At 43.3% G+C, this 26,343-nt stretch overlaps 2 protein-coding genes across 3 annotated transcripts in view; both read left to right on the top strand.

The window, feature by feature from the left end:
- Nucleotides 1-3,746: 3,746 nt before the first annotated feature.
- On the top strand, nucleotides 3,747-16,234 carry dmgdh (dimethylglycine dehydrogenase). Its single transcript, XM_031860420.1, has 16 exons — nucleotides 3,747-3,993; nucleotides 4,300-4,468; nucleotides 5,583-5,681; nucleotides 5,776-5,940; nucleotides 6,491-6,695; nucleotides 10,111-10,359; nucleotides 10,443-10,641; nucleotides 10,717-10,886; nucleotides 10,978-11,131; nucleotides 12,046-12,211; nucleotides 12,307-12,437; nucleotides 13,854-14,071; nucleotides 14,538-14,695; nucleotides 15,066-15,125; nucleotides 15,227-15,361; nucleotides 15,456-16,234. The coding sequence occupies exons 1-16, from the start codon at nucleotides 3,872-3,874 to the stop codon at nucleotides 15,666-15,668; spliced, it is 2,613 nt and encodes an 870-aa protein (XP_031716280.1). The 5' UTR covers nucleotides 3,747-3,871; the 3' UTR covers nucleotides 15,669-16,234.
- Nucleotides 16,235-17,156: 922 nt separating this feature from the next.
- Nucleotides 17,157-26,343, top strand: part of arsb (arylsulfatase B) — a 42,939-nt gene continuing 33,752 nt past the window's right edge. For both annotated transcript variants that reach the window (XM_031859873.1, XM_031859872.1), the window contains exons 1-6: nucleotides 17,157-17,605; nucleotides 18,227-18,413; nucleotides 18,495-18,685; nucleotides 19,584-19,791; nucleotides 22,129-22,372; nucleotides 23,449-23,519. In XM_031859873.1, coding sequence (XP_031715733.1) covers nucleotides 17,333-17,605; nucleotides 18,227-18,413; nucleotides 18,495-18,685; nucleotides 19,584-19,791; nucleotides 22,129-22,372; nucleotides 23,449-23,519 — 1,174 coding nt within the window. In that variant the 5' untranslated portion in view covers nucleotides 17,157-17,332. The remainder of the gene's footprint in view (nucleotides 17,606-18,226; nucleotides 18,414-18,494; nucleotides 18,686-19,583; nucleotides 19,792-22,128; nucleotides 22,373-23,448; nucleotides 23,520-26,343) is intronic.

The following is a 26,343-nucleotide window of genomic DNA, read 5'->3' as shown; positions in this document are numbered from 1 at the left end:
GAGGCGTCAAAACTTCAACCATGCAACAAGTTAAATAAACAAAAATGATATGTGTTGTCGCATCTTATTTACTCACCTTCTTAGCTCCTGGTGCCATGATTATTGCAGCAGTGACCGGCACTCTCTTCTCAGCTGCAGAGTCCCTCTGAGTTCGGAAAGAGCTTGAGCAAACATCCACGCTGCATTTATAATCTGAGGAGGGCATGGTGCCTGATGTCACTCAATAGGAACCGCCTTCTCTTGCACAGCTCATCTTTTCTTCTTCTTTTTTCTTTTGGCAGGTTTGCATATGATAACCTATTGTTCATGAGACTCGTGCTCTACTGATATTTTGTGATTTTGACCCCTGATATACAGTATGTGCCCTTTGTGCAATACTTTAGCAGTGATGTGATAAAGCTTGTAAGAGGACAACCTGATTGGTTTGGCATGATTTTTATCCTTATTTTAAAGTCCCCCTCCATTCAAAATATTCTTTACTCATTGTTACTTCACTCGGATGTTTGAGGGTCTCTGTGCAGGAAGATGTTTGTGCAGAGTTTGACGCTAGAGGGCTGTTTTCGCATTCGTCTAGCTTCTCTTTGTTTAAGCACAGCTCAGTGTGAGCAGGATTCTGTGGCAAATAGCTTGGAACCCATCGTGGTGAAAAAAAGAAGAAACTGGAAGCCAAGAGTGCAGAAACACTGAGAATAGACTTTGCAGTTCAACTTTTGATGCGACATACATTTTAGTTTAATAAATGATGGATTCTTTTTGATGAGGGAGAAGGTGTAGATGTCATTTTAAGTATTTCGAATGAGATAATTAAACTTTTCCTTTGATAAAAACATTGTTATTATTATTCTAAACAGATGATCTTTAATCCTCGGTAGCATCTATCATCTACCTAGATTCAGCAATGTGTGTGAAAGGAAACACAGAAATTGTTCATGGCTGAAAATAATTATTATTTTCATTTTCACTTTTTTACTGTGTATGCAATATCGTACCTAAAATGAATCCTTTGAGGCCAAAACTACATCAAAAAGTATAGAAACACAACTTATTGTTTACAGCACAGACACTGTCAGTCACCGCGATAACACCGTCTGGCAATCCAGCCGAGATTAACGCAACAGAGTCCAGGTGGGTTTGTTATACTGAGGGGGAGGAGAGACGACAGGATGAACAAAACTAAGTAAAAGTACTAATACAACACTCTGGAAATACTCCTAGTACTTGTGCTACATCCAAAACCTTGCCTAAGTAAAAGTATGTATCAGCAAAATGTATTTAAAGTAAAAATACTCATTGTGCAGTAAAATGTTCCCTGTCAGTGTTTTACTATCTGATGTTTCTGGATTAATATTCATGTGTATGTTGCATGTTAACTCCTTTATATCCTGTTGTTTAGTTTAATCTACATCAATGCATCATCTTCTATAAGATCATCTTATGTTAGCATCTTTTTTTAGGATGCTCCTCTGTACCCTGTATCCCTCTATATCTAACGCCATGTGTGATGAGGCAGTACATGATGTACAGATGCCACATATGTTGCGGATGTTCTAGTTTATATCTCCCATGTCAAGAGGGTTGAAATGTCTTAATAATCCAGGCTAGCATGTCTCATCCATTTGTATAGTGGTCCTGAGAGCTCAGCGCACTGCAGCTTAAGAAGACACAACATTACACCACATTAACCGCTCCAGCAGATCAGACTGTGGTTGTACTTGGCAGCTTCCAGGTGGGAATGTGATCAGGGAGTTTGTTCAAAAGAGAAAAGTTCCCTGAATAAACAAATAAATGCTGCAAAGTGAAAAGACACAAGCAAGTACAGAAACGTTGCAAACAGAGTTAAAGTGAGAGCTCATTAGAATCATTACAGTTCACCCTCAGGGGAACATGAATATCATTAATCAAAACATTTGTAGAGGAAGAGATACTTGACTGCATGTGAAATATTTGGCCTGTTGGTGGAGTTAGAGGAAAAATCAGGGGATCACCAAATTCATTAGGATTCATCCTCAGGGGATCATGAATGTATCAAATGCCGCTGCTTGGTCAGTGCCCCTTGGAGATTGGAGATCGAGGCACTAGGTACCCCTCTAGCGTTTAAACGTGCCGTGACGTCTTAGTGTCCTTTCAAAATAAACTTCACAGAAATTTAAGTTTAGGTAAGAAAACCACACCTCACTAAATCATGCTGTATTGAAGAAGACTTGAAACTAGAGATTGAGACCATAAACTCATGTTTACAATGTGTACTGAGGTAATAAATCAAGAGAGAAGTAGAGTCATTTTCTCATAGACTTCTATACAACCAGAGGAGTCGCCCCCTGGTGGACATTAGAGAGAATGCAGCTTTAAGACACTTCATCATTGTCTTCACTTTTCAGAACCGAAAGTTGATTAAAATCTGGAAAACTGATGACATTTCCATCAGCCTCAGTTGTATTTGCTTTTAGCTTTAATTAGCAAATGTTAGCATGCCAACAGCCCAAAGAAGTAGTCATTTTCTCATTGACTTCTATTCAACCAGACTTCTTTTTACAAGCAGAGGAGTCGCCCCTGCTGGCCAGTAGAGAGAATGCAAGTTTAAGGATTCTTCAGCATTGGCTTCACTTCCTTGAACAGAAGGTTGCTGCCTGGTTGGGAGTGAAAACGGATTGAATGTGTACAGAAAAGTTCACAACAATCAGTCGTTGTGCACCAAAGTGGTGAACCATCCAACAGAAAGACGTTGCTGTCGCTGGAGTCGCTAGCGTGCCAAAAAAACTTAAAACCTTTAAAGTAAACCTTACAGGTAAAAACTATTAACAAAATACAAACATACGCAGACATAGAAGAAGAGGCTTTGCCTTGGGACAAGCTTTAAGCAAACAGTCCAGCATGTTGCCGTCCCACCAGAGATAGTGGCAGCCTGTATGGACCACATGCTGTTGTGTAACTTGATGTAGTTAAGTCTGCTGCACCATGTTTGTTGAAACACTTACTAACTTTTTAACTCCAAGTTTGCTTGGAAATCCACCCAATACTGTTCAATAAACTGTGCACATAATTTTAAATTGGTCCATTCATACATTTGCTTCTGCATTTTGGTGTTTATTTAAAGCAGCTGTGAAGATAAACGTCTGGTTCAAACCTGTTGCAGCTGTTGGAGGAAGCTGTGTTGCAATAAAAGGCTCAAGGACCACTCAGAGATCAATGTGTCCGTATGGATCGCTCAGAATCTGTCTAATAGAGGTCTACTCTTATGACTGTTGTTTACGTTTCACACAAGTTGCATAACCCAGACACAAATGACTAGAGCAAAGCCTTTCCTGGAAATAGTTCAGTGTTATTCATCTGCACCGTTGCATTAATGGCTTCTATGCAAGAATACCAATACATGCTCCATAATTTAACAGGTTTGGCTGGTGATTGTTTTTACTGGTTTCCCTCTGTGGTCCAGACTGAAATATCTCATTAACTACTTAATATATTGGTATGAAATTTGGTACTTTTACTGATACTTTAAGTACATGTTGCTCCAAATACTTAAGTACTTATACTTTAATTTTGAATCTGAAACACAATAAACATTAGACCTGGTAGCATGACTGATCGAAAAAAAAGAAATACTTTAAAATCATTCACATATATTCGGATCTCTGTCACCTACGTTTGTTTTTTTTGGCACTCAAAGTGTTAACGCGCGTGAGGGTTGTTCCGTGTAAAGTTTCGTCCTGACTTGGTCCTCGATCTGTGGGCGTGCCAACACGGCTGTCACTGCGAAAGTGGGATATTTGTAACCACACACGGCAGTGAAGGGGTCCAGTGAGAGAGAGGTGGGGGGGGGCTATATTAGAAGTTGCATGTATAGTTTAAATACAAAAATATTACCTCAATTATGTCGCGTATATTAAACCTAATCAACTGTCAGTTGCGGAGAGATTTAGCCGCCTGTCGAGGGAGAGCTCTGCCTCCTTTAAGGACCATCTGCTGCACCTCAAGAAAACAAGCTGAGGAGAGGTGAGATGGTGCAGCTTTCTTCACATGTGCGCTGCTGGACGCTTCATTTAACACGTTTATTATCAAGTATTAAATAGCCATGCTGAACGTGTCGTGCGTAAAATGTGCGTAAAATGCGCGTAAAGCTGCACAGCCGGTCGATTCACACAACCTTTAATGCAGAAATGGTAAAGCAGTTATGGTGCATCATGTCACACATGGTGGTGACTTCAATATGTCAGCTCTGTTTGCAGTAAGGACAACATTGTAAACGAGGTGCATGTTGTAAAGCTGCAATGATTCACCTGTAATGTCTCTGTCTTTCAGTGATGCATCCTCAGCTCTGAGGAAGAGGTGGAAGGACACTGCTGACACTGTCATCATAGGCGGGGGATGTGTGGGGGTCAGCGTGGCGTATCACCTGGCCAAAGGTGGCGTGAAGGATGTGGTGCTGCTGGAGAAGTCTGATCTGACGGCTGGGTCCACCTGGCACGCTGTACGTCCACCAAAGTCAACTTTTATTTATCTAATCCAGTGAATGTGAAGGTGGACATATGAAGGGCTAAATAAGCTTTTCTTGGAAGACCCATGTGATCTGTGTCTCACAGCACGAGCACATTGTCACACCACATGTTTTGACACATTTTCATTTTCACTCTCAACTAACATTACTGTCATTATTTATTATTTATCCTCAATACAATGTCAGAAAATACTCAATAATGCCCGTCACAATTTACTCAAGTTTACTTAATCCAGTTTCCATTCACATTAAACTAGGGCCGCAACTCGTTTTTAAATAATCTGCACATCATTTTTTGGATTATAAATTTTGTCCATAAAAGTGAGGCCAAAGTGACACTCTTTAAATTCTTGTTCTATCCGACTAAGAGTCCAAAACTAAACAATATTTCATTTAGTGTCATTAAAAGCAAAGAAAAGCAGCAAATCCTCATATATATGTTTTGATTAATTGACTGATAGTTGCAGAAAAATCCTCCCAATTTAGGGGCTGGAACTAGGGAATATTTGGCATTTTTGCTTAAAACATTACTTGACTTACTAATCGTTTCAGCCCTATTTCCTACTGACCACTTGGCGTCTAATGCTAATAGCACAAGTATGGAGAGCTTTCTTCCTCGACAGCCTTATTTACTGAATAGGTTTCCTGACATTTGTGTTGGAGGGCAGCTGTTAGAAGCTTTCAAGGCATCTGAGGCCTCGACTCACTTACCCACACCGCCGCTCATTCACTTCACTGTGATGCTATTAATACACGTTTGACATGTCGAACAGGGGAACTTACTCTTACTATGTTACTCTCTTCATCTGTGGGGGCGGGAGCCTATCCCAGCATGCATTTGTGTGAGTGACAGGGAACTCATTTCAGGAGTCATAGTCGGTTCAAACAAATTTTGTTTCAGAAATACGAATCCATGTGAGTGATGATGTTGCTCTGTGTCTTGCTAGATGTCTAAATATGCAACTGTTTGCAAACGTATAACATGTCGTCAGTGTTGTGTTTTCAGTCTTTATTTCTGCCAAAAAATGCGTTAAGTGCTGTGTCGTCGTGGATGTATTTTCTTATCCTGGTTTGTTTTGTACTTCAGGCTGGTTTGACAACATATTACCATCCAGGCATCAACCTCAAAAAAGTCCACTATGACAGCATGAAATTATACGAGCGCCTGGAGGCTGAAACTGGACAGGTGAGGTGTCTTGCTCACCTTTCCTAACTTTGATGTGTTGATGAGGTTCTATCTGTGCGCTCACACGTCGTTTGTATCGTCTTTTCATCTGCAGGCGGTGGGCCTTCATCAGCCCGGCAGCGTCCGTATTGCTTCTTCGGCGGCTCGAGTGGACGAGATGAAGTATCAGATGACGCGCACACACTGGAATGTGACTGAACAGTACTTCATCGGACCGGAGAAAGTCCACGAACTTTTCCCTCTCCTCAATATAGACAAGGTCTGTGAGAACCATGGAAATATTAGTGTATTCAACCTCATAGTGAACTTGATTCCGGTGGATTAATGATGTAATGATTGGTGGTCCTTGATTGAACCGTCAATCATGATCATCCACCACACCGTAGTACAACTATCACATAATGTCCTTTTGTCTGGCAGCATCTCGAGACAGAAATTACCTTTTGTGCACAGGAATTTCCCATGAAATATACCAAATCTTCGTCAACATGAATTTTGCTATATGATACCTAGATGATTCTCTCTGAGCCCCTCAAGTGAGCTCCTGTTCTTTTGTCTGGCACCACCACAAGGACAAAACGTCAACATTTTACACACAAACAACTCTTTTAAATCATCTAATATTATCCAGACTGACATCAAATCTGCTTAGCACATTCATGCTCGCATGTGGATACACCCCTTTGGTTAAATACACCATAAAAAGAATATGAAATCTGCTGGTATGGTGTCGGTACCATTTAAGTGTTCTGAATATTATAGTGATAAATATTGAATGTTGTTACATTAAAGTTTCTCTTTATTTTCAGGTGTTGGCAGGTCTGTACACCCCAGGAGACGGCCACATTGACCCTTACTCTCTGACTATGGCCCTGGCTGCTGGCGCTCGCATGCACGGTGCCCAGATCTACAACCCAGCCCCGGTCACCGCCCTCAACCCGACCGCTGACGGCAAGTGGGACGTCCAGACTCCTCACGGGACCATCCGCGCCAACCGCATCGTCAATGCAACAGGTTTGTACCTGCACAAATGCACATTCACTCTCAAATCAGAGATATCAAAATGTTGATGGGTTCTGCTCTGGTCTTTCGTGCAAAATCAGGCCTTGAATGTCTTTTTTGCATCAAAGTCAGCTTTACAACAACTAGAGGCTCATATTTACTGCAGTCCATACACTAAGTTTTGGGTCTTGGAGGTGTTTCACATAAAAGACCCACGCTAAAATGTGAGAATATACAGTCGCTGCTCTATGTTATCTGTGCACACTGTACAGCAAGAGAACTTTGCCCACACAGACCACTGCTTGCAGAGTTCAGAGTAATTTAGACTTTGGCTTGAACTGGGTCATACCAGTTCTGGGGGGATTTTGTTGGCAAGGACTCCTTTCATCACTGCTGCTGTTGTTTGTTTATCTGGCAACTTACAGGAATTTGCTTCAGTGTGTCGTCGAAGAGATTGTGTAACATCTAGAATTATATATATATAGATCATGCATATTTTATCCTTGGTCGCCCTTGCATAAAAGACCCTTGCAGAACAAACATTCTACAGCTCATACATAACGTCTTGTTCCATATTTCCTGCACATTCTGTCCTCTTGGTTGAAGCCGGTTATGTTGCGGATCCTGCTGGCATTTTTGCCTTCACTGTTGGCCAATCCAACAGGCCAACAGTCCACATGTTGTCCAATCTTGAAGCAGCAGCACTTGCACACCTCCCGACAGAATTCTTTTTTTTTTTTTTTTTCAAGCATTTTCTTGCTTTTTGCATCCAGGGACTGAAATGTCAAACTGACAGATATCGCACCTGTCTGCCATAACAATTTCATTACTGATGTTAAATGGGTAACTGGAGGCTTTTGAAAGTACTTTCTGCCATAATTAATCCAACATAGCAAGAAAGAAAGCTTTCACCAAGAGACAGCAGGAACCTCAGTCATTGTGCTCATGTTACTGTTTAAAACCCAGTACCCACAAGCAGCTGTTTTGTTGAGCTTGCATAACACCAACTGTCCTCGGTTAAAGTCTCTCTCTGCTCCGTCTTACACACGTTATCCCTCCCATTCTCCACAGAGCCTTGTGCAGAACCTTAACCACTTCTTTTGTCCAGCCAGCATTTTTATTTTTCACAAATTCTGTTCAATCAAACTGTGGAGCAGTCTGAAGCGCAGTACTCCCTCCTCCCAGTTGGACATTGAGAGCCTAAATTAAGGTCAACGGTTAGCCAACTGTTTAAACTTCTCTGCAGGCTTGCTAACTAGATGTTACACTCTCAATTGCAACACATGATGCTCAGGAGTTACAGCTCACTGTAACTATGTGGATATATTTTTAAATCAAGTCGTAGTTTCTATTTAATCAAATTTGTCTTCACAATATTTCCACATGTTATTTAGCCTGCGACCTTCTGACCTGATTATTATACGTTTATATTCATGAATAGAGAAACTAAAATAGTTTAGCAGCGTGGACATAGCGGGACTTGTTTCAAAGGATGTTTTATGTTGGTGAGCTCGTTGACTCCGTTCATCACTCCTCCTGGGTAACCCAGTGAATCGGCCCTGTGTGCAGGCGTCTGGTAAACACGGTCCTCTGCAGCACAGCTCTTGCATAACCTGCCCGGGTCCTTATCTGGATGTTGTGTGCATGCCCCCCCCCCCCACAACCCTCACCATGAGAAAGAGTTCACGTGTGGCGCACGTGCATAATGTAAAGAGTAAATGTTGCAGATCTACATGCAATTAAACAAATTTACCCCCTTGCGGTTAATCCAAAAATGGTCAAAGGGATAGCTCGTCGGTGGAGCTGAGGAGAGGAGATGACACCAACTTGTCACTCAAAGTGCCCAGGTCCCTGCTTAACTTTAAGCCTTAATAGAGTAAAATTCCCACCATACAGTCATCATCAACGGGGAAATTAGCTTTAGAGACCAAAACTTTATTTGTACCGGGCTGTAAACGTGCTTATTGCTGCTGTAAAGTTTGACATTTTAACATGGAGGTCTATGGGGATTGACTCGCTTCTGGAGCCTCAAGTGGCCATTTGAGGAACTGCAGTTTTTGGCACATCTCACTTTCTCAGCAACAGAGGTTGCCACTTGGTCACAACGATGCACATTTGTTGTGTTGGGTATGAACCAGCTGATGAGAGACAGACAGCTGCAACGCTTGTACTGGTTTCACCGTGTGTGTGTGTGTATGTGTGTCATCATGGCACAATGTGGGTGCTGGAGACACCTGTTGTATCAGGAACCACCACAGAGGAGGTTTTGAGTACTTTGCCAGGTGTTATTATTTCTGTCCGTCTCTCTGTGGATAGATTTTGTCACAGCGACAGCGTCACAACCATGCGAGATGTAGTCAGAAACCGTTACAGGTGTGTAGTTCAGATCAAAATTTAAGCCGAGTACGAAGATGAGTGTGGTCCAAGCAAGGGCTCTGGAAGTAGGGGGGTAGGAAGTGGGAAAGGGAACATTTTATGCCCCTGGCCTGATTTTTGCTGAGCGGGCCGGGGGCATGAAATGCAAAATGGTCTCTTGCTCCCTTTGTGTCTGCTGGATGAGCTGCTGAATAATATAATGTACATGACTGTAAACCCCTGAGACTAAACTGCAGCTATGAAACAATGATTTCCCGTGTTCTCACAGACAGTCTGTCTAGGCCAGGGGACGGCTTTGACCCCTGGTCTAGGCCAATGCAGCACAGAAATGTGCTGATTGAGCTGATCAGGTGTACGCACTGTACATTTAACTTTTCTGCAGGGGACGTAACTTCTTACATACAAACAGATTCATTCATCAAACTTTGTGTGTCCACCAGGAGACATAAAGTCTTTATTCACGGTTCAATAAAACCTCTGAGGCAATAGAGAACATGCTGTACCAGCACTGCCAAGTTGCCAAAAGTCTGGTACAGTGGAGGCAGTTGAGAATACTTTGGGAGTTTTTCTTTCTTGCTAAGAGTTAGATGAGAAGATTGACACCACTCTTATATCTATCTGTCTGTTGAATATGAAACTAAAGCCAGCAGCTAGTTAGCCTAGCTTTGAATAAAGACGAAGCAGGGGGAAACAGCCAGCGTAGCTCTGTCCAAAAGTAAAAGAATGTGCCTATATGTCTTGTGTTTAATGCGTACATTTCTAGGTAGGGCGCCTCCGGCACAAAACTGCCTATAAAAAGCTCGTTGTTTTTTCCACTTCAGTTTTTGTCCTGATTACAAAACAAGACAGGAATGAGAGAATGTGTTCATTAATGAGATTTAGAGCTGCTGGTCGGCAGATTGTTACCTGTGGACGGACCAAGGCTAGCTGTTTCCTGTCTTTATGCTAAGCTAAGCTGTTTGTTCGAACTAATTCAAATGCAGCCCACAAAGCAGAGCCGACTTAATCTTGTTAGTTGATTTAATACCATCCCTGTGGTCGTTTTTTAAAGGTTTCTGGGCCCGGGAGGTGGGCAAGATGATTGGGTTCGAACACCCCACCATCCCGGTGCACCACCAGTACATAGTGACGGCAACGGTACCAGAGGTGAAGGCTCTGAAGAAGGAGCTGGCCGTCATCAGGGACCTGGAGGGCTCTTACTACCTGCGTCAGGAAAGAGACGGCCTGCTGTTCGGCCCTTATGAAAAGATGGAGAAGATGGTGCTGCAGGACTCCTGGGTCAGAGACGGAGTGCCCCCAGGTCTGTCCGCCATCTGTCCGTCCGTCCTCCATTTTTTTTATTTCTTTTAGCTAAATATCTGTGCCTCTGTGTGGCTGCTGCAGGTTTCGGTAAGGAGCTGTTTGAGTCGGACCTTGACAGGATAATGGAGCACGTTGAGATGGCCATGGAGATGGTCCCCGTGCTGAAGAAGGCTGACATCATCAACATAGTGTCTGGACCAATCACGTACACCCCTGACCTGCTGCCCATGGTCGGACCGCACCAAGGAGTTCGCAACTACTGGACTGCCATTGGCTTCGGGTATGTGTTGGGGATGGGGATTGGTTAGCAGATGAGGGCTGATTCATAACGCTCAAAGCTTTGGACTGTTTTCAGGTATGGAGTCATCCATGCTGGCGGGATCGGTAAGTTCCTGAGTGACTGGATCAGGAATGGGGAGCCTCCTTACGACCTGATTGAATGCGACCCCAACCGCTACGGCAAATGGTCGGACGAGTCTTTCCTGTGCGACAAAGCTCGAGAATCTTATGGCTTCAACAATGTGGGTAAGAACAAGACCATCGCGCGTTCGTCGGACGAAACCTTCTCTTTTCACCGTCGCTAAACGGTAACTCGTCACTCTGTCGGTCTCGTCAGTTGGCTACCCGAAGGAGGAGCGATTCGCCGGTCGACCAACCCACCGAAAAAGTGGCGTTTACGAGCTGCTGAAGGACAAAGCATCCATGGGCTTCCACGCCGGCTGGGAACAACCGCACTGGTTCTACAAACCTGGAGATGACATCGGATACAAGTAAGGCATCTAGTTAGCAGAGCTCATCTGAAATATTACTTTAATGTACGTTCTTTAAAAATCTCTAATAATGTGTTTGGCCGTGGTTACACTTGTCTTTTTAATGTGACTTTGGCACTTTGCAACCCTTTTAATTAACCAGCAATCACACATTCCTGCACTGGAGACACCCCCTCCTCACTTTTACATTTCCCTCTCATCATTGTGGAGAAAGAAGAAGAATTGAACGACGACTCTGAGTATACAGCAATGCATAAAGAAAGAAGCTCTTATGGTTTCTGCTGGAGATGCATGCTCCTCTGAATATACGTTTGAAGACACAATGTTCTTGGCACACGGCACAAACGCATGTTCCCATAAAGGGCTCCCTCCTAACTCTTTCGGTTTAGTGCAGAGATGAACTCACCACACATCATCTGACTCTAAGCTGCAGCACAAGAGAAGCATTTAGATATTTAGACACACCACACTGTGAAAGAACAGAACAGCTGCTAACGGTCAAACAACACATGCAAATAACTGTCAATAGCTGCATTTGACACAACTGTCAACATGAGCAGGAGCTCAGCTTCAGAGTATGTGACATCACAATGATTTAAAAACCACACTGTCAGACATTTCTCTGGAGTCTTGCCAAACCAGTTGGCTGTCTCAGTAGCTGCATACTTGGCTCATATCTGTGACATGAGGGTTTGTCTTTGAACAAAGCCACAGCATATGTTATTATGATGACATTAGGATTTAGCTCTTACAGCGATGCTAGCATGGCTGTCGACTCATGAGTTTTGTTTATGTACTATAATAGTCTCAACAAGAAATAGCTTGAACAATGTTCATTCCCAATACTTCCACTTTGATTTCACATTATGCAATTATAACGACGGATTACAAAGAGACGTTTGTGCTGTGCTCAGGCCCAGTTTCCGACGCACCAACTGGTTCGGACCAGTTGGCAGAGAGTGCAAGCTGGTGATGGAGAAGGTGGGAGTGATCGACCTGACACCTTTTGCAAAGTACATCGTGAAGGGGAAGGACTCGCACAAGCTGCTGGACCGCCTGTTTGCCAACACCATGCCCAAGGTAGAGCACAAGTGTGCTTTATTATTAACACCCGTGTGAGCTGTTTGAAGTGCACGCCGCCTCTCTCTCCGACTCATTATCCTCTGTGTCTGCAGGTGGGCCTGACTAATATCAGCCACATGTTGACACCCACCGGAAGAGTCTTCGCTGAGGTCACCATCACCCAGCTGGCACCAGGAGAGTTCCTGCTCATCACGGGCTCTGGGTCAGAGGGGCATGATCTCAGGTGAATCTGTGCTTCATCTGGCTCCGCTTAATCAGGCTAACAGTAGCTAGCTTGGTAGTTTAATCCTGCCTAAATAAACTCAAGGAATTCATTGTCTCATGCTTTTAAAAATGCCACCAGTGCACATTCATTCAATTAAAAACCATAATTTAAAAAAAGTTAAATAATAGCTCCTTCCACTTTCCAACTCTATGAATTGTAGTCATTGTAGTTTTCGTACTCAAAAGCATTGAGGCATGCGTTCTGAAAAAACTACACTCATGCATCTTAGCAGCAATCAACCAGGGCCACATGCACCAACCTCCACACACACAAGTAGACAAATAATATTCACAGAGTACATGATGTTAGTTCTCACACCCTGGACAGAGCTGAGCCCCGAGCCGTGCTGAAGAAAACTCTCACAGTCTGTTTTATACGGCGGAAACCTGAAACCTTTCAGCAGCTGTCAACACGACTCCCCTCAATTTGCTCCAATCGGAAGGCAGTGTGACATTAAAACGTTCTCTCTAACCAACGACACGTTTCATGCTGTGTAGCGACCTCTGCTGGTAAAGACTACAGATGGAGAGTTCAACAAGATCACGTCATCCTGTGAGACCTTTTCCCACACATGGCTGATAAGTGACAATATGTGAAATCATATTATAGAGTCATGTTTATGTTCAGTGTCACTCACCAAAACGCATTGTGTGTATCCTTGAGGTCCTCACAAAAACATGTGCACAGCATATTTCCTTTAAAGGAACAGTGCGTAACATTTAGGAGGATCTACTGGCAGAAATTAATTATAATATTAATAAATATGTTTTCTTCAGTGTCTAATCACCTAAAAAGTAAGAATTATTGGGTTTTCGTTAGCTTAGAATGAGCCGTTTATATCGTTTCTACAGTAGCCCAGAACGGACAAACCACTCTGCATTGTCTTCTTCACTGTGGTCAGAAAACACATGGGGGACAACGTTGTTTGGGTCTCAATGGCCGGAGCTGCAGCATTAACTTCCACCGTACATTCACCAACTAACTAACTGCCCCGTGCCGACTTATTCGCTCATTTTTGCCACCACTCGCCACTCGCTCATTTTTGCCGCCACTCACTTCCCAGTACACACACACTGGCTCTGTTATTCTACACACTACTCTTAAAGCAACTGGCTTCAGCGTAGGCCACCATAGTTCTCCTACATGCTTTGCACGTGGTAGACGTTTCAACTGGTTGCAATCTGCAACCTCGCCGCTAGATGGCGCCAAATCCTACACACCGGACTTTTAAAATCATTTAAAATCATTTTTGCCCAGTCTTTAAAACTCCAAATTTTAACCCTTAATAATGCGTTTGTTCAACATGCATAGCAGCGATAGTGATACAAAATTCACCTGCTAAAAGTTTTCTCTGTGTATTTGAACTTTCTTCAGGTGGATAGAGGACGAAGCTGCAGATGGAGGGTATGACGTGGACATCGGAAACGTAACAGAAGATTTAGGCGTGTTGGGCATCGCGGGGCCAAACTCCCGCAAAGTTCTTCAGAAGCTGACGGATGAGGATTTGAGTGACGACGGGTTCAAGTTTCTCCACTGCAAGTCCATCCAGTTGGCCGGCGTTCCCGTCCGGGCCATCAGGATCTCCTACACAGGTACTGCACACTTTGTGAAGTTACTTCCTGTTTGATTTAACAAGTACTGGTCTTATTAAAACAATGACAAACTTTGTGTGAATAATGAGTTAGTAAATTAAACTTATGATGTTCTAATTCTGAACTAAATCAAAATGATATTATGAGATGTTGAGTAAAATTTGGTTTTACAAAGTTAAAATTATGAGAAACTAAGTCACTTGTGCACTTAAGTTACTGAAGTATTTCATAATTCTCAATTAGTGCATCTTTTATTTTTGTTTTGCTGCAACAACAAGTCGATTAATTGATTAGATCGACAGATAAATAATCTGCAACTGCTTCAATAATCAATTGTTCAGGTACTTGTAAACTACACAAACTAAAGACTGCTAAAGGCCGCTGCCCAGTTGACGGCCCTGCAACTGTCTTGACATACTGGTCAGTGATACTAAATGTGTGTGTGTTCGTGTGTGTGTGTGTTCAGGTGAGCTCGGGTGGGAGCTGTACATCGAGCAGAAGAACACGGCGACTGTGTACCAGGCCATGATGAAAGAAGGAAAAGACGAGGGCATCGACAATTTCGGCGTGTACGCCATGTCCTCCCTCAGACTGGAAAAGGGCTTCAGAGGCTGGGGAGCCGAGGTACACACGCACGCGCACACACGCGTGTACACACACACACACACACACACACACACACACACACACACACACAGGAGGACAAGTAAGAGTACGTCACAAGTTTTCTTCTGATTGAACAAACAAGATATAACATGTTCATCAGTGAGCTTTAAAGGTGCTGGTACGCAGATTTTGTTAACTTTAAAAGAGCTAGGCTAGCTTTTTCCCTCTGTTTCCAGTCATTATGCTAAGCTAACTGGCTGTTGGCTGTAGCTTCATATTTACTGGGCAGACATGAGAGTGATATCTAATCTTCTGATCTAACTCTTGGCAAGAACTTGTGAACTATTCCTTTAAGGTTATGACTTTTGACATCTGTCGATCTTTACAGATGAACTGTGACACAAATCCTCTGGAGGCCGGATTGGATTATTTCATCAAATTGAACAAGGTAACCATCCATCTCGTTTAACATACATTAACAAGTTTCTACGATTTATTTCCTCTATAACCAGGAATAAATTCTGAATAACACTGTTTTCTGTTGTCCAGCCCGCTGACTTTATTGGCAAAGCCGCCCTTCAGGAGATCAAAGCCAAGGGCCTGAAGAGGAAGCTCTCCTACATCACTGTGGACACGGATGACATCGACCCCGAAGGCAACGAGACCATCTGGCACAATGGCAAGGTCAGCAACGGCGGAAGTTGCTCGGTGAGGCAGTTTTTCAGGGTTATTTTTGTGGTTATTTCTCACATGAGCGAGGTGCGTCTTCCCTCGTCAGGTGGTCGGCAACACGACGTCTGGAGCCTACAGCTACAGCAGCCAGCAGAGCCTGGCCTTCGCCTACCTGCCTCCGGAGCTGTGCTCGGTGGGCCAGAAGGTGATGGTGGAGCTGCTGGGGAGGAAATACCGCGCCATGGTCATCCAGGAGCCCTTAGTCCTCACCGAACCCACGCGGACCCGGCTGCAGAAAAAGGCAAAGGGAAAATCATAAGATGTCCTCGATCAGTTCCTCACACGCTAATGAAAAAACGATTTTATTGTGATATATCAACGAGAGTCTTAAATCCATGAACTGGACTGTTTGTGGTCACCTCACAACTTCTAGTTCCTGTCTTGTCTCTTCACGAGGGGGAAGTTGAGAACAGATTGCGAGTGTGATTCATGAATGTGGTTTTTGAGCAACAGGGAAATAAAAATATTTAATGTTCCTGCATCGAAATGTCTCAAAGTTCTGGGTGAGTAATTTACTTTTTGTAATTCTCTGAATGGATGTTAATGTTTCACAAGTCGAGCGTTTTGTGAACGATGCTTGAATTCTTGAAATTTCAACTGGAAGGGGTTGAAGGAAAAAAAAAGCCTTTTGCGTTTATTTGAAGAAAAAGCTGCATTTTTAATAGTCTTATTGGCATTTAGTGATAAATGTAACAAAGTATACAAACAATAACCAACAGAAACAAGAGGCTCACCAACTTGTACAAAGATTGTTTTATAAATCTGTTCTTCGTTTTACGAATATGTAATTAAACTGGTTTATATTAATACCTTGATAATTAAATCAATGCACTCAATGTCTTGTATAAGTTGTTTTTTGTGTCTTAACTACTTTCCCTCTTCCTTAGTGTGCAAGTCTTTCATTTTCTAGAGTTTTGTCAGACTTTATTTTTATTTCATTATAGTTTTTATTTCAAAATGCTTTTTTGTCAAAAGTCTTATTTTTCCTAATTCACCCGACTGAATACATTCAATAGTAAGACCACTTGTGCAAAGTAACATCCATGCAACAGCGGCCCCTGCTTGTATACTACAGTATAGTTTATCATGTTTGTATACTATATGTTGTATACAGTACATCCACTGTACAGTAATATTACAATATTATGACATATATACTGTATAATAGAAATCAAAGAATACCATGATATATAATTTGATAAAATACATACAAGCACACTCGTAATATAGTGTTATACAGCCGAATGAGTAATGTAATGCAATAAAAAATAAAATGATGATGGATATGTTTCTACATCTTCATTACATTCAAATTAGGTCTCCGGCTATCAATTACTTTTATCAATAAATCTGATTATTGTTTTCTCGATTGATTGATTCAAACAAAATAAATTATCTAACAAAATAGTGACACATTCCAAATTTCTTGTTTTTTTCTCACCAAAACCAAAATATAATCATGTAAAGTGGCGTTCGAAAAGCGAATTTTAGAGATATTTTAACTTGGAAAGTGACTGAAACGATGAATCTATTGTCAAAATAGTTGCAGATGAATTATCGGTTAATCGGCTAATCGATTAATCAACAACATTCAGCTCTAATCCAACTCAATGGGTCGTTTTTCCTCTATGGCTGTTCTAACCGACGCGACTCGTATTTATATTTACTCAAGTGGGCTTCCATACATTCACGTGATTGGCTGTTCTTTTCCAGTTATCTGATTGGCTGCCGCAGTCGTTGTACGTTTTCAACCTGCGGAACACGGAAGTGACAGCTAGACGCGGTTGTAACTTATATATATATCAGTGATTTATTACTTATATCATTACAATGAAGGGACTAACCAGTTAACGAAGCCAGTAAATCAATAAACATAACCTAACGGACGTCCTTGTTCACTTTGCGACGAACTTAGTTGGACTAATGGCGCTCATAACTGAGAAACTAACGATGGATTATTCGCTTTTCATAGCTGTGTTTCTTGTAAGTTCCTCTGTGGCTTTAGCGGCCGAGCGGCCTCACGTCGTCTTCATCCTGGCGGACGACTTCGGTTGGAACGATGTCGGTTATCACAACTCTGAGATCAGCACGCCGAACCTGGACAAGCTGTCTGCAGCAGGAGTCCGCCTGGAGAACTACTACGTCCAGCCTCTGTGTACGCCCTCCAGGAACCAGCTCATGACCGGGAGGTACCAGGTGAGACCCGCACCCTGCTGCACGGCTGTGTGTGTTTCTATGGCTGTGCACAGAGGGGTCCTAGAGGATGTGGTGGTAGAAGTACACGTTAAAGTACAAGTACCACACTGTAGAAATACTCTCCTGCAAGTACAAGTCCTGCATTCAAAACCTTACTCACGTAAAAGTATAAAGAGTAAACGTACTGTCAGTGTTTTACTATTATATCTGATGTTCCTGCTGCAATAATGTGTATTTGTACTGAAGCACAGTACTTGAATAAATGTATTTAGTTGCATCCCCACCAGTGGGAGCCGGTAAACACTGGATGTCTATTTAATGATTGATTAAATTTACTTTAAATGTGAAGCGAATCATAAGAAACTTAACATTAAAGGAGCCTCCTCTGCATCATGATGACTTTGGGTTTGTATACTTTTCCGTGTTTGGAAGAACTTTCCAAAAATCTAACTTTAACGCTGGTGGAAAGAAGAACAAACTGACCTTATTTTGAAACTTCAGTTTGCATCACTGTCGCCGTTGGGTTCCTCTTTTTGCTATTCTCACATGTTGCTTTGGGCCATTTTCAACACGAGGTGTATTTATTTCCTAACATGTGTTTTTTATTTTTAACCTCCTCAGATCCACACGGGCATGCAGCATCAGATCATCTGGCCCTGTCAGCCCTACTGTGTGCCTCTGGATGAGAAACTGCTGCCCCAGTGGATGAAGGAGGCGGGGTACGCCACACACATGGTGGGCAAGTGGCACCTGGGCATGTACAAGAAGGACTGCCTGCCCACGCGCCGCGGCTTCGACACATACTTTGGTATATTTCAGTAAGAATACACCTTTGATGTAGCTACGGAGGCAGTTTTATTCCTAATATTTGGATCAACGTGTGCTCCAGGCTACCTGTTGGGCGCCGAGGATTACTTCACTCATGTCCACTGTGCTGCCATCTCTGCTCTGAACCTCACTCGCTGTGCGTTGGACCTGCGAGAAGGAGAAGAGGTCACCGCCGAGTACACAGGAGTTTATTCCACCGAGTTGTTCAGCCAGAGGGCCTCCAGTATTATTGAAAACCACAACTCCAGCAAGGTCACACACACACACACGCACACGCACACACACACACACACACACACACACACACAATGAAACGATCGAATTAACTTTGCCACCTAGAAAGAGAAGACAGCCATAAACCAAGAGTACTTATTTCACCTCTTTGTTTCTCTATCAAAGTCCCATTTAAATACTACTCACTGTTAGTATACGCTATGTACTATATACTGATTTTCAAAGTATATTGTTTTCGCTGTTAATAGTCAAGAAATCTGTGTACTTTGCCGTTTTGTACCATCAAGAAATGACGTTAAGTCGACTTAACGTCATTACAACTGCATCTTTGGAATCTCACTGCCAGTAAAAACGGGTTATTCAGATTTATAGTGAGTTTCAGCTCAATGTTTCGCAGTTCAGCCCACATTCTTACTGTTTCGCTGTCGTCTTTTACGCCCCCAGCAGGCAGCTGTTTACAGTAAAGAAGCTGTAAAGAGTTTCTGTTGAGCATCAAGCGATAGACACGGTTAGAGACCAGCTGGACAACATAGTGGAGCATTTAGCAGATAATTACACAGATATGTCCCTCTGGAGTTGGTGGAGACCAAACACAGAGTTAAAAGAGAGAGAATGTTGGACTTATATTCATCAGATGGTCAGAAACAAGACTCTAAACGAATCATAATGTTGCATTTTAACTGCTTGTTTAATAAAAAACTGTTTGCTAACACATTTAATGTGCAAAATAACTATTTTTCTCTTGATTATTTAAGTACATTTCACTGATAATGCTTCTGTACTTTTAGATAAGTGGGATTTTGAATAGAGGACTTGTAAGGGAGGATTTCTGACTGATGTATTTAACTGACACCACCACTACTCTTCGTTACAACTGTGGGGTGAGTCTTCAGTTGCTGTTCTCTTTTTCTTGCAGTCGCTCTTCCTCTACGTGGCGCTGCAAGCCGTCCACGATCCCCTGCAGGTGCCCGAGCGCTACGTGGCCCCCTACAGTTTCATCAAAGACCGCAATCGCAGGCTGTATGCCGGCATGGTGTCGGCCATGGACGAGGCGGTGGGCAACATCACTCTGGCTCTGCAGCAGGGAGGACTTTGGGACAACACGATCCTGGTGTTCTCAACGGGTATGTTTTTGTATCGAGACGCTGGATAAAGAACAATTTATCCTCTGTGGAATCTCGTGGAAAGGCTTTTAAGATGTAAGCAAATGCTGCACCGGATCATCTTACTTCTTTAGAGTTCACTTCTGACATTTCAACGATGAAAGAACAAGTTTTATTTACACATAAATAGGATAATCAGGTGAACGCCTCTGGGAATGCTCATATATTTTCCACTGCTTTTATTGTCTCTTTGTATCGCGTGCCAGAATGGAAACCAAATCAGTGAGTGCTAAGTGAAGAGCAATTACATTTGACGTCCGTTGACTCAAAACCACATTTTCTCTGTGCGTCAAAGCCAGTTCTCCAGGGCTGAGAGGAGTTCAGGTGACGGTTTATTGAGTTAAAGCATCAGAGGGTTTGATTATACATTTTCCTACACAAGAAGGAGGCACATGAAACAGATATCCTTGCGTGTTTCATGTTTGCAACATTTTCTCAGTCAGGATTGTCAGAGAAAAGAGCTCCTGTAATACACCAGATGTCCACTAGAGAGCAGTGTTTTCTTGTATTTATCCTGTCGGGAGCTTTGTCCAGCCAGATGTGGAGATTCACAGACAGAAATCACACTGAAGGAACGCAGTCATTGGCTTCATACACACCACTCGGTACGGTTGAGTCTTGAAACGATCATTGTTGACCTTTTTGATGGAGAACATACCGGTAGTATGAGGACGTCATTCTCTCTGCTCTCACACATGCGGAACTTCTAATGAATCACATCTGAAGTAGGTAACTCCTTTGAGGGTTATTTTTAGTGTTTCTTTTAAAAGGGTAATTAGAAGACAGGAACAGTGCTGTGAAAGTGAAGTTCAAGGTTGTTGTTTTTTTCTCATGCCCGCGATAGGTGGCCTCTTTCATTGTTCTCCTTCCACACATTTGCTTGTGGAAGGATTCAGCCGCCCATATGCCGGTCAGACGCCGAGGAAAGAAACTCCAAATACTTCCTGCTTCCGTCAGTTTCAATGTGATGCACCGGTGTTATGTAATAGTTTCTAAACACACAAACATCCCCAGTCTGAGTCAGGTCTGTCAATCGCTGTATTAGTCATATCTACAAGTCATGTTCCAGCTGTTACAATTGAGCCACATGTGTCAGAATGGACAGGAAAGAATTGGGCCCTAAACTTGAAATTCCTTTGTGATGAAACTTTGTACCTCACCGAGACTTTACTGTAAGTAAGTTAAGCGAGAGAGCTTGAGGGGAAACTGGGGGAGAGAGAGGCTGAGAATCGGCCAAAGCAGCTTGAAAAGGCATTAAGGAGCAGACGGTCTTTTCCAGAACAGTTCGGGAATCGGCAGAGACTAACTTCCTGGACTCGCATGACACAGGGAGCCCTGCCTGGATGTGATTGGTCAAGTGTGTTTATACTGGACGATGACAGTCGGTCTCACTGGTGTGTGTGCACTTGTGTAACGGTGGGATGTCGAGCAGGAGCGTTCGTCTGAACAGGAAGCAGACAAATGGATGAACATTGTTGTATCGTTTTAATGCTCTGTGGACGTTATTGTCGGTCGCTCCACTGCTTCGATCCAGACCGAAATATCTCAACAGCTTGTCGATTGATTACCATTAAATGTTGTACAGACGTTCATGTTCCCCAGAGGATGACTCCTAATGACTTTGGTGATCCTCTGACTCTTCCTCTGGTGCCACAATGAGGATCACATTTGTGGGTTTCAAGGGGAAAGTCTCAACAATAATAAGATGATCGTTATTGTTTCATCCAGCGCCACCATCGGGTCAAACATTATATTTTATACCTGCAAAACTAATCCCACCAGCCTCAGCTACACTTTGCGTTTTATTTTTCTAAATAGCAAATGTTAGCATGCTAAACTAAGATGTTGAACATTGTAAATGTTATACCTGCCTAACATCAGCGTGTTAGCTTTCTTCTGTTAGCAATTAGCTCAACGTCACAGCGCTGCTAGCGCGGCTGTAGCCACATTCTGTACGTTTCTACATTGTTCTGAGCATGGCGGTCCCTTCACAAACTTTAATGGAAATTATTTACTTTTTCCATTTTTGTGTTGATGTCAGGGATTTCTACCTGGAACGATAAAATGTTTGGGACAAAACCAACATTTAAAAGCAATATTTCCTCTCTGCTCTCTGTGTTAATTGATGCATTTAAAAGTTCGGGTTAGGCTGTAGATTCTCAGTCTTGTTGATCATTCTCTACACTGACACCTCCCTAAATCTCATTTTTATGATTTTGTTTTCATGTTCACTGATTTGATAATCCCGTATCTGTTTATTTTCTTTATCTCCTTGTGTTTTGACATTTCGTCCCCCAGATAACGGCGGTCAGACGCGGAGCGGTGGCAGCAACTGGCCTCTGCGAGGCAGGAAGTGGTCGCTGTGGGAAGGAGGGATCCGGGGAGTCGGATTCGTCGCCAGCCCGCTGCTGAAGCAACCCGGGACCGTCAGCCACCAACTCATCCACGTCTCCGATTGGCTGCCGACTCTGGTCGGCCTGGCGGGAGGCAGCACCAACGCCACGAAGCCGCTGGACGGATTCAACGTGTGGTACACAATCAGGTGAGCCGAGCTTTTCACACCTCCGGGGAGGCAGGTTCAGAGTTTACAGCCTGAGCGATAGTTTGCTCTTAGCTCTTGACAGCCTGCCCTCTCCGGGTGCCTCTTTATCCGATCCTTCCCTCCAGCTCCAGCTCCCTGTGCCTGTCTCCCTGACCCCACGTCGTCTTCTTCTTGTAGGAGCCCCCTCGCTCCCTCAATAAGCCCTTTGTTACTCTGGCAATGGGAGCTCCAAGAGAAGGAAATTCCATCAGTCATTCTCACACAAATCTGCAGCCCTTCCATCCCTTTCTGTTTTCCTTCACCCCTTGTCCTTTCTCCATCCCCACCAAGAAAGCCTGCTATTGGATAAGCTAATTAGTTTAGCTGCAAATCCCTTCATGTGGCAACATACCTGAGAATTAGAGGTAATATATTCAATTATGTTTTGAATATCTTTGCAAAGAAACTGTTTTTGCGATTCACCGCAGATGCACTTTTCCACGTGCGGGTCGTCACACAGGCTGTCACCGACTCCCGTCTGACTGACACGTTATATTTGTAAACTAAATGTGGACGCAGTGAGAAAGGAGGTGAAATTGAGGGCTGCAGCAGCAAAGAGCCCCGGCAGAAAATCGATGGCTTAACCCCCGAAACCACAAACTACTACTCACAGCCTCCACTTGGCTCGATTGGCTGCCGTGCGTCAGCTGACCGCCGGGCTGCTGCTGCCTAGCGACTCAGGGCACAAACCTTCTGTTTGTTTCGCTGCTTTGCAGTTTCATTTAGTTTTTAATTGGCTCGCCTGTTTCAGAAAACAGCAGCTCGGCCGTTTTGGAATTTACAAAAAAACAAAGGCCCCAAACGAAGGCCCAGAACAGTAGGCAGGCAGCAGAGAGTTATTTTAGTTGTGTTATCAGACACTGTGGTCAGTGAGGGCTGTGTATTCTCTGTGGTGGAGTGCGGTCAGAGCATATGACTGCCTGGTGAACAACAGCCAGCTGGTTTAGATTTACAGATCCCGGTGGAGTTTACAGTATGAGTCAGACACGGTGTGTGTGTGTTGTGTATTCACATGTTGTGATTTTTTTATCTTACAGTAATGGGGTTCCCTCACCCAGACTGGAGCTGCTGCACAACATCGACCCTCTGTACGTTGACATCGCTCCATGTAAGTTCACATGTTTCTCCGTCTATAAACGGGGCTTTTATTCCAGCCTGTCTATCCCGTGAATCAGAACACACAAGACCGAATACCTCCAGCAGGGTTTCATTTTAGGATTTGGACAAAGTTGAGGTTTCCTAACCTGCCCCTGCTGTGTGAGAGTGTGTGAACAGTGTTTATGTAGATCTGCTCCCACACAGACCCGGTGAAGAGAGACTTTTGACGTGAATTTTGAAATACGATCTTGTGAAATACAAACATTGGCTGACGCAAGCTGCAGAGATCTCGTCACTTTACTGCCAACGGGCTGAGATCATTTCACCCCGTTGTGTAAATCTGGAAACTTAGTTTGCCTCCAGTTTATTTCATACCGACGCAGCTGCACGTCTTCTTTGTGAGAAGCTTCCTGAAGCAAATGGAAACGAGGAAAGTCATCCCAGTCATCCGTCACTTGCTTTAAGAAAACTTTAAGAATTTAAATTTAAGAATTTTACCTCGCAGAACACGGGCGTTGCTGCACCGATCGGTTGGTTATTATGAGACTTTTTGGTGTTTCTAAAGGGTTTAGAAATGTGGGAATATTGAACTCTGTAGTTCACATGAAAAAGCACAGAAGTAGTTTGTGTCAAGAGCAACTTTAACAGCGTGTTAGAGCAGCTGAAGCCTCTTTAGTTTATCTAATATCCCTTTTGATAATCCGGTGATCGCTGGTTTCAACTCGTGCATCGATTCTTTATCAATAAATCCTGAGCAGGATCCGTCCCAGCTCACACTGGGAGAGAGGACGGCACCGGCACCGGGCCGACATCATAGACTCCTACAGGCAATTTAGTTAATTGTCAGTTACTTAACATTTCTTTCACCATTTCTCATGTCCCACTGACAACAGTTGAGGTTGCTGGAAACCTCAAGTGACCTCTCCTCCTCCTCCTCTCTGTGTCCACGATGTCTACCAATGCGTTTCCCTTCGTTTTCTATTGTTTTAATTCCCATCATGGCCCTCGAGTATCAAGAGGCTCATTGTTTGAGCCCGCATTCACAAACACACCAGACATCGTGGATCCAATTAACTCGAGTCAAAGCAGACAAAGCCTCAGAACAGCACGGCCTCATATAACATCCCACTAAACTCACGTTATAGATCCACCTTTAGTTTATTGTGAGTGTTTGATGTTTGTGTAGAGCGGATTAAGAGTTTATGAGGGGAGTCTCACATGGTGTCTGGATTATTATCAGTGGATGTCCTTTAATCTCAGCAGCTTTATGAAACGTGAACGCGCGTTATTTCCAGTGAAGGTAATATTTATGTTAAGATGATTTATCAATATTAACTCTGTCTAATTTAAAATGAAACATCTTCCACTTCTGTACAAATAAGCTTTATTTTTCTCACATTTTAGTCACGTGTTTGTGATTACTGTCCCTCATGGAATGGTATTTGTTCTGCTTCCATGTGAGGAACAACAAAAGTGTGTGTGTGTGTGTGTGTGTGTGTGTGTGTGTGTGTGTGTGTGTGTGTGTGTGTGTGTGTGTGTGTGTGTGTGTGTGTGTGTGTGTAGTTTAAACTCTGTGATTGTAGGGAGGTTTCCAGGAAATAGCTCATGTGACTGCCTCTTTTCTCTGGGCTGTCAGACACAGTGAAGTGGTCTCATTCTCAATATTGGGTGGTCCTGGTCTGAGGCCACTGTTTCTGACTTTGTGGAGAACGCTGCACCTTTGGTTACACGTTCAACAACAGTAGAGGTTTGGGAGGAGGACATTCTTTTTGTTGCTGAAATGTTTCACAGATGTGCCGTAATGGGCACATAATGGGTCTTCATGAGAATAGAAGCCGTTTCAGTCAGTTCTGTTCTTCTAGCATGTAGGAGGTGTGGTAGAAGACTCATTATCGCTGATCAATACCGTCTGCGGCACTGCAGTACAACTTGGTTATCTGATGCAAAAGGATCTTAAAAAAGCGACAGCCTTGGCTTACACCAGACGGGTCAATTTAACCTTAAGATAAGCATAAATTGATTTATTTTGGCAACTTGGGTGCAGCGTAACAAGCTGTAACCATGACATTGACACATTATCTCTTTATGAAGGACATCAGGTACATATTTACATATCCAGTTGGACATAAGACCAATATTTGCCCTCATTTTTAGCTCTGTTTTGGTCTCCACCAACTCTTTTGCTGCCAGTATGTCCCAGCTATAGTTGCTAACTTTGTGTGTCCGCTGTTTGGCAGCGTAGAGTTGGGTTGTTCAGAGGTCGGCTGTTAATTGCAGCTGTGAGACTAAAACATTACGAAGTTGTGGGCCGTAAAAACAAAACAATGAGCTGAAAGGTGCTAAAACGCTCTTTTTACTACGCACTTTTACATCACATCGCTCATCTAAAACTTAGCCAAGAACTACTGGGAAACATCCAAATAGCCTGTTAAAATGAAAGCTTATTTATATGCGGCTAGAAGCCAGCGGAGCTCAAATTAATCTCAACGTTTACCGTCGGTCATTACCATCTAAATCATCAACAACACTGCTGCTTTACAAGCGCCCGTGTTTTGTGTTGGAGTCTTTATTGTCAGCCGCCTCGGTGACGACCGGCTCCTCCAGATGCATTCCATGCTGAGATTCCTCTTCTCCTATTAACCCGGCCCGTCTTTGAGACCCGGCTTCTCCTCGTTTCTTCTTTTGGTTTTGTCCGTTTAGGTCATGAAAGAGCTTTGTCCTCTTTTTACATACTTCCTCCTTTCAAGCCGCTTTTCAGAATCCCCCCTTCTTTGCGCCCGCTCTGTGTGAGAAGAGGGATCCCGGCTGAATGGGTCACAGAGGGGTCCCTGAAC

This window comes from Anarrhichthys ocellatus, unplaced genomic scaffold (assembly GCF_004355925.1).
Source record: "Anarrhichthys ocellatus isolate YVR2014 unplaced genomic scaffold, GSC_Weel_1.0 scaffold23, whole genome shotgun sequence".
NCBI classification, from domain to species: Eukaryota; Metazoa; Chordata; class Actinopteri; order Perciformes; family Anarhichadidae; genus Anarrhichthys; species Anarrhichthys ocellatus.
Note: the sequence above shows the minus strand (reverse complement) of the source record. Positions and strands in the feature narration are given on the sequence as shown.

Excerpts from the sequence above, each read along its gene's own strand:
- dmgdh (XM_031860420.1), top strand. The coding sequence starts at position 3,872 with ATGTCGCGTATATTAAACCTAATCAACTGTCAGTTGCGGAGAGATTTA. Across the intron at positions 10,887-10,977 it reads TTATGGCTTCAACAATGTGG|TTGGCTACCCGAAGGAGGAG; the intron begins GTAAGAACAAGA and ends CGGTCTCGTCAG. Across the intron at positions 12,438-13,853 it reads TCAGAGGGGCATGATCTCAG|GTGGATAGAGGACGAAGCTG; the intron begins GTGAATCTGTGC and ends AACTTTCTTCAG.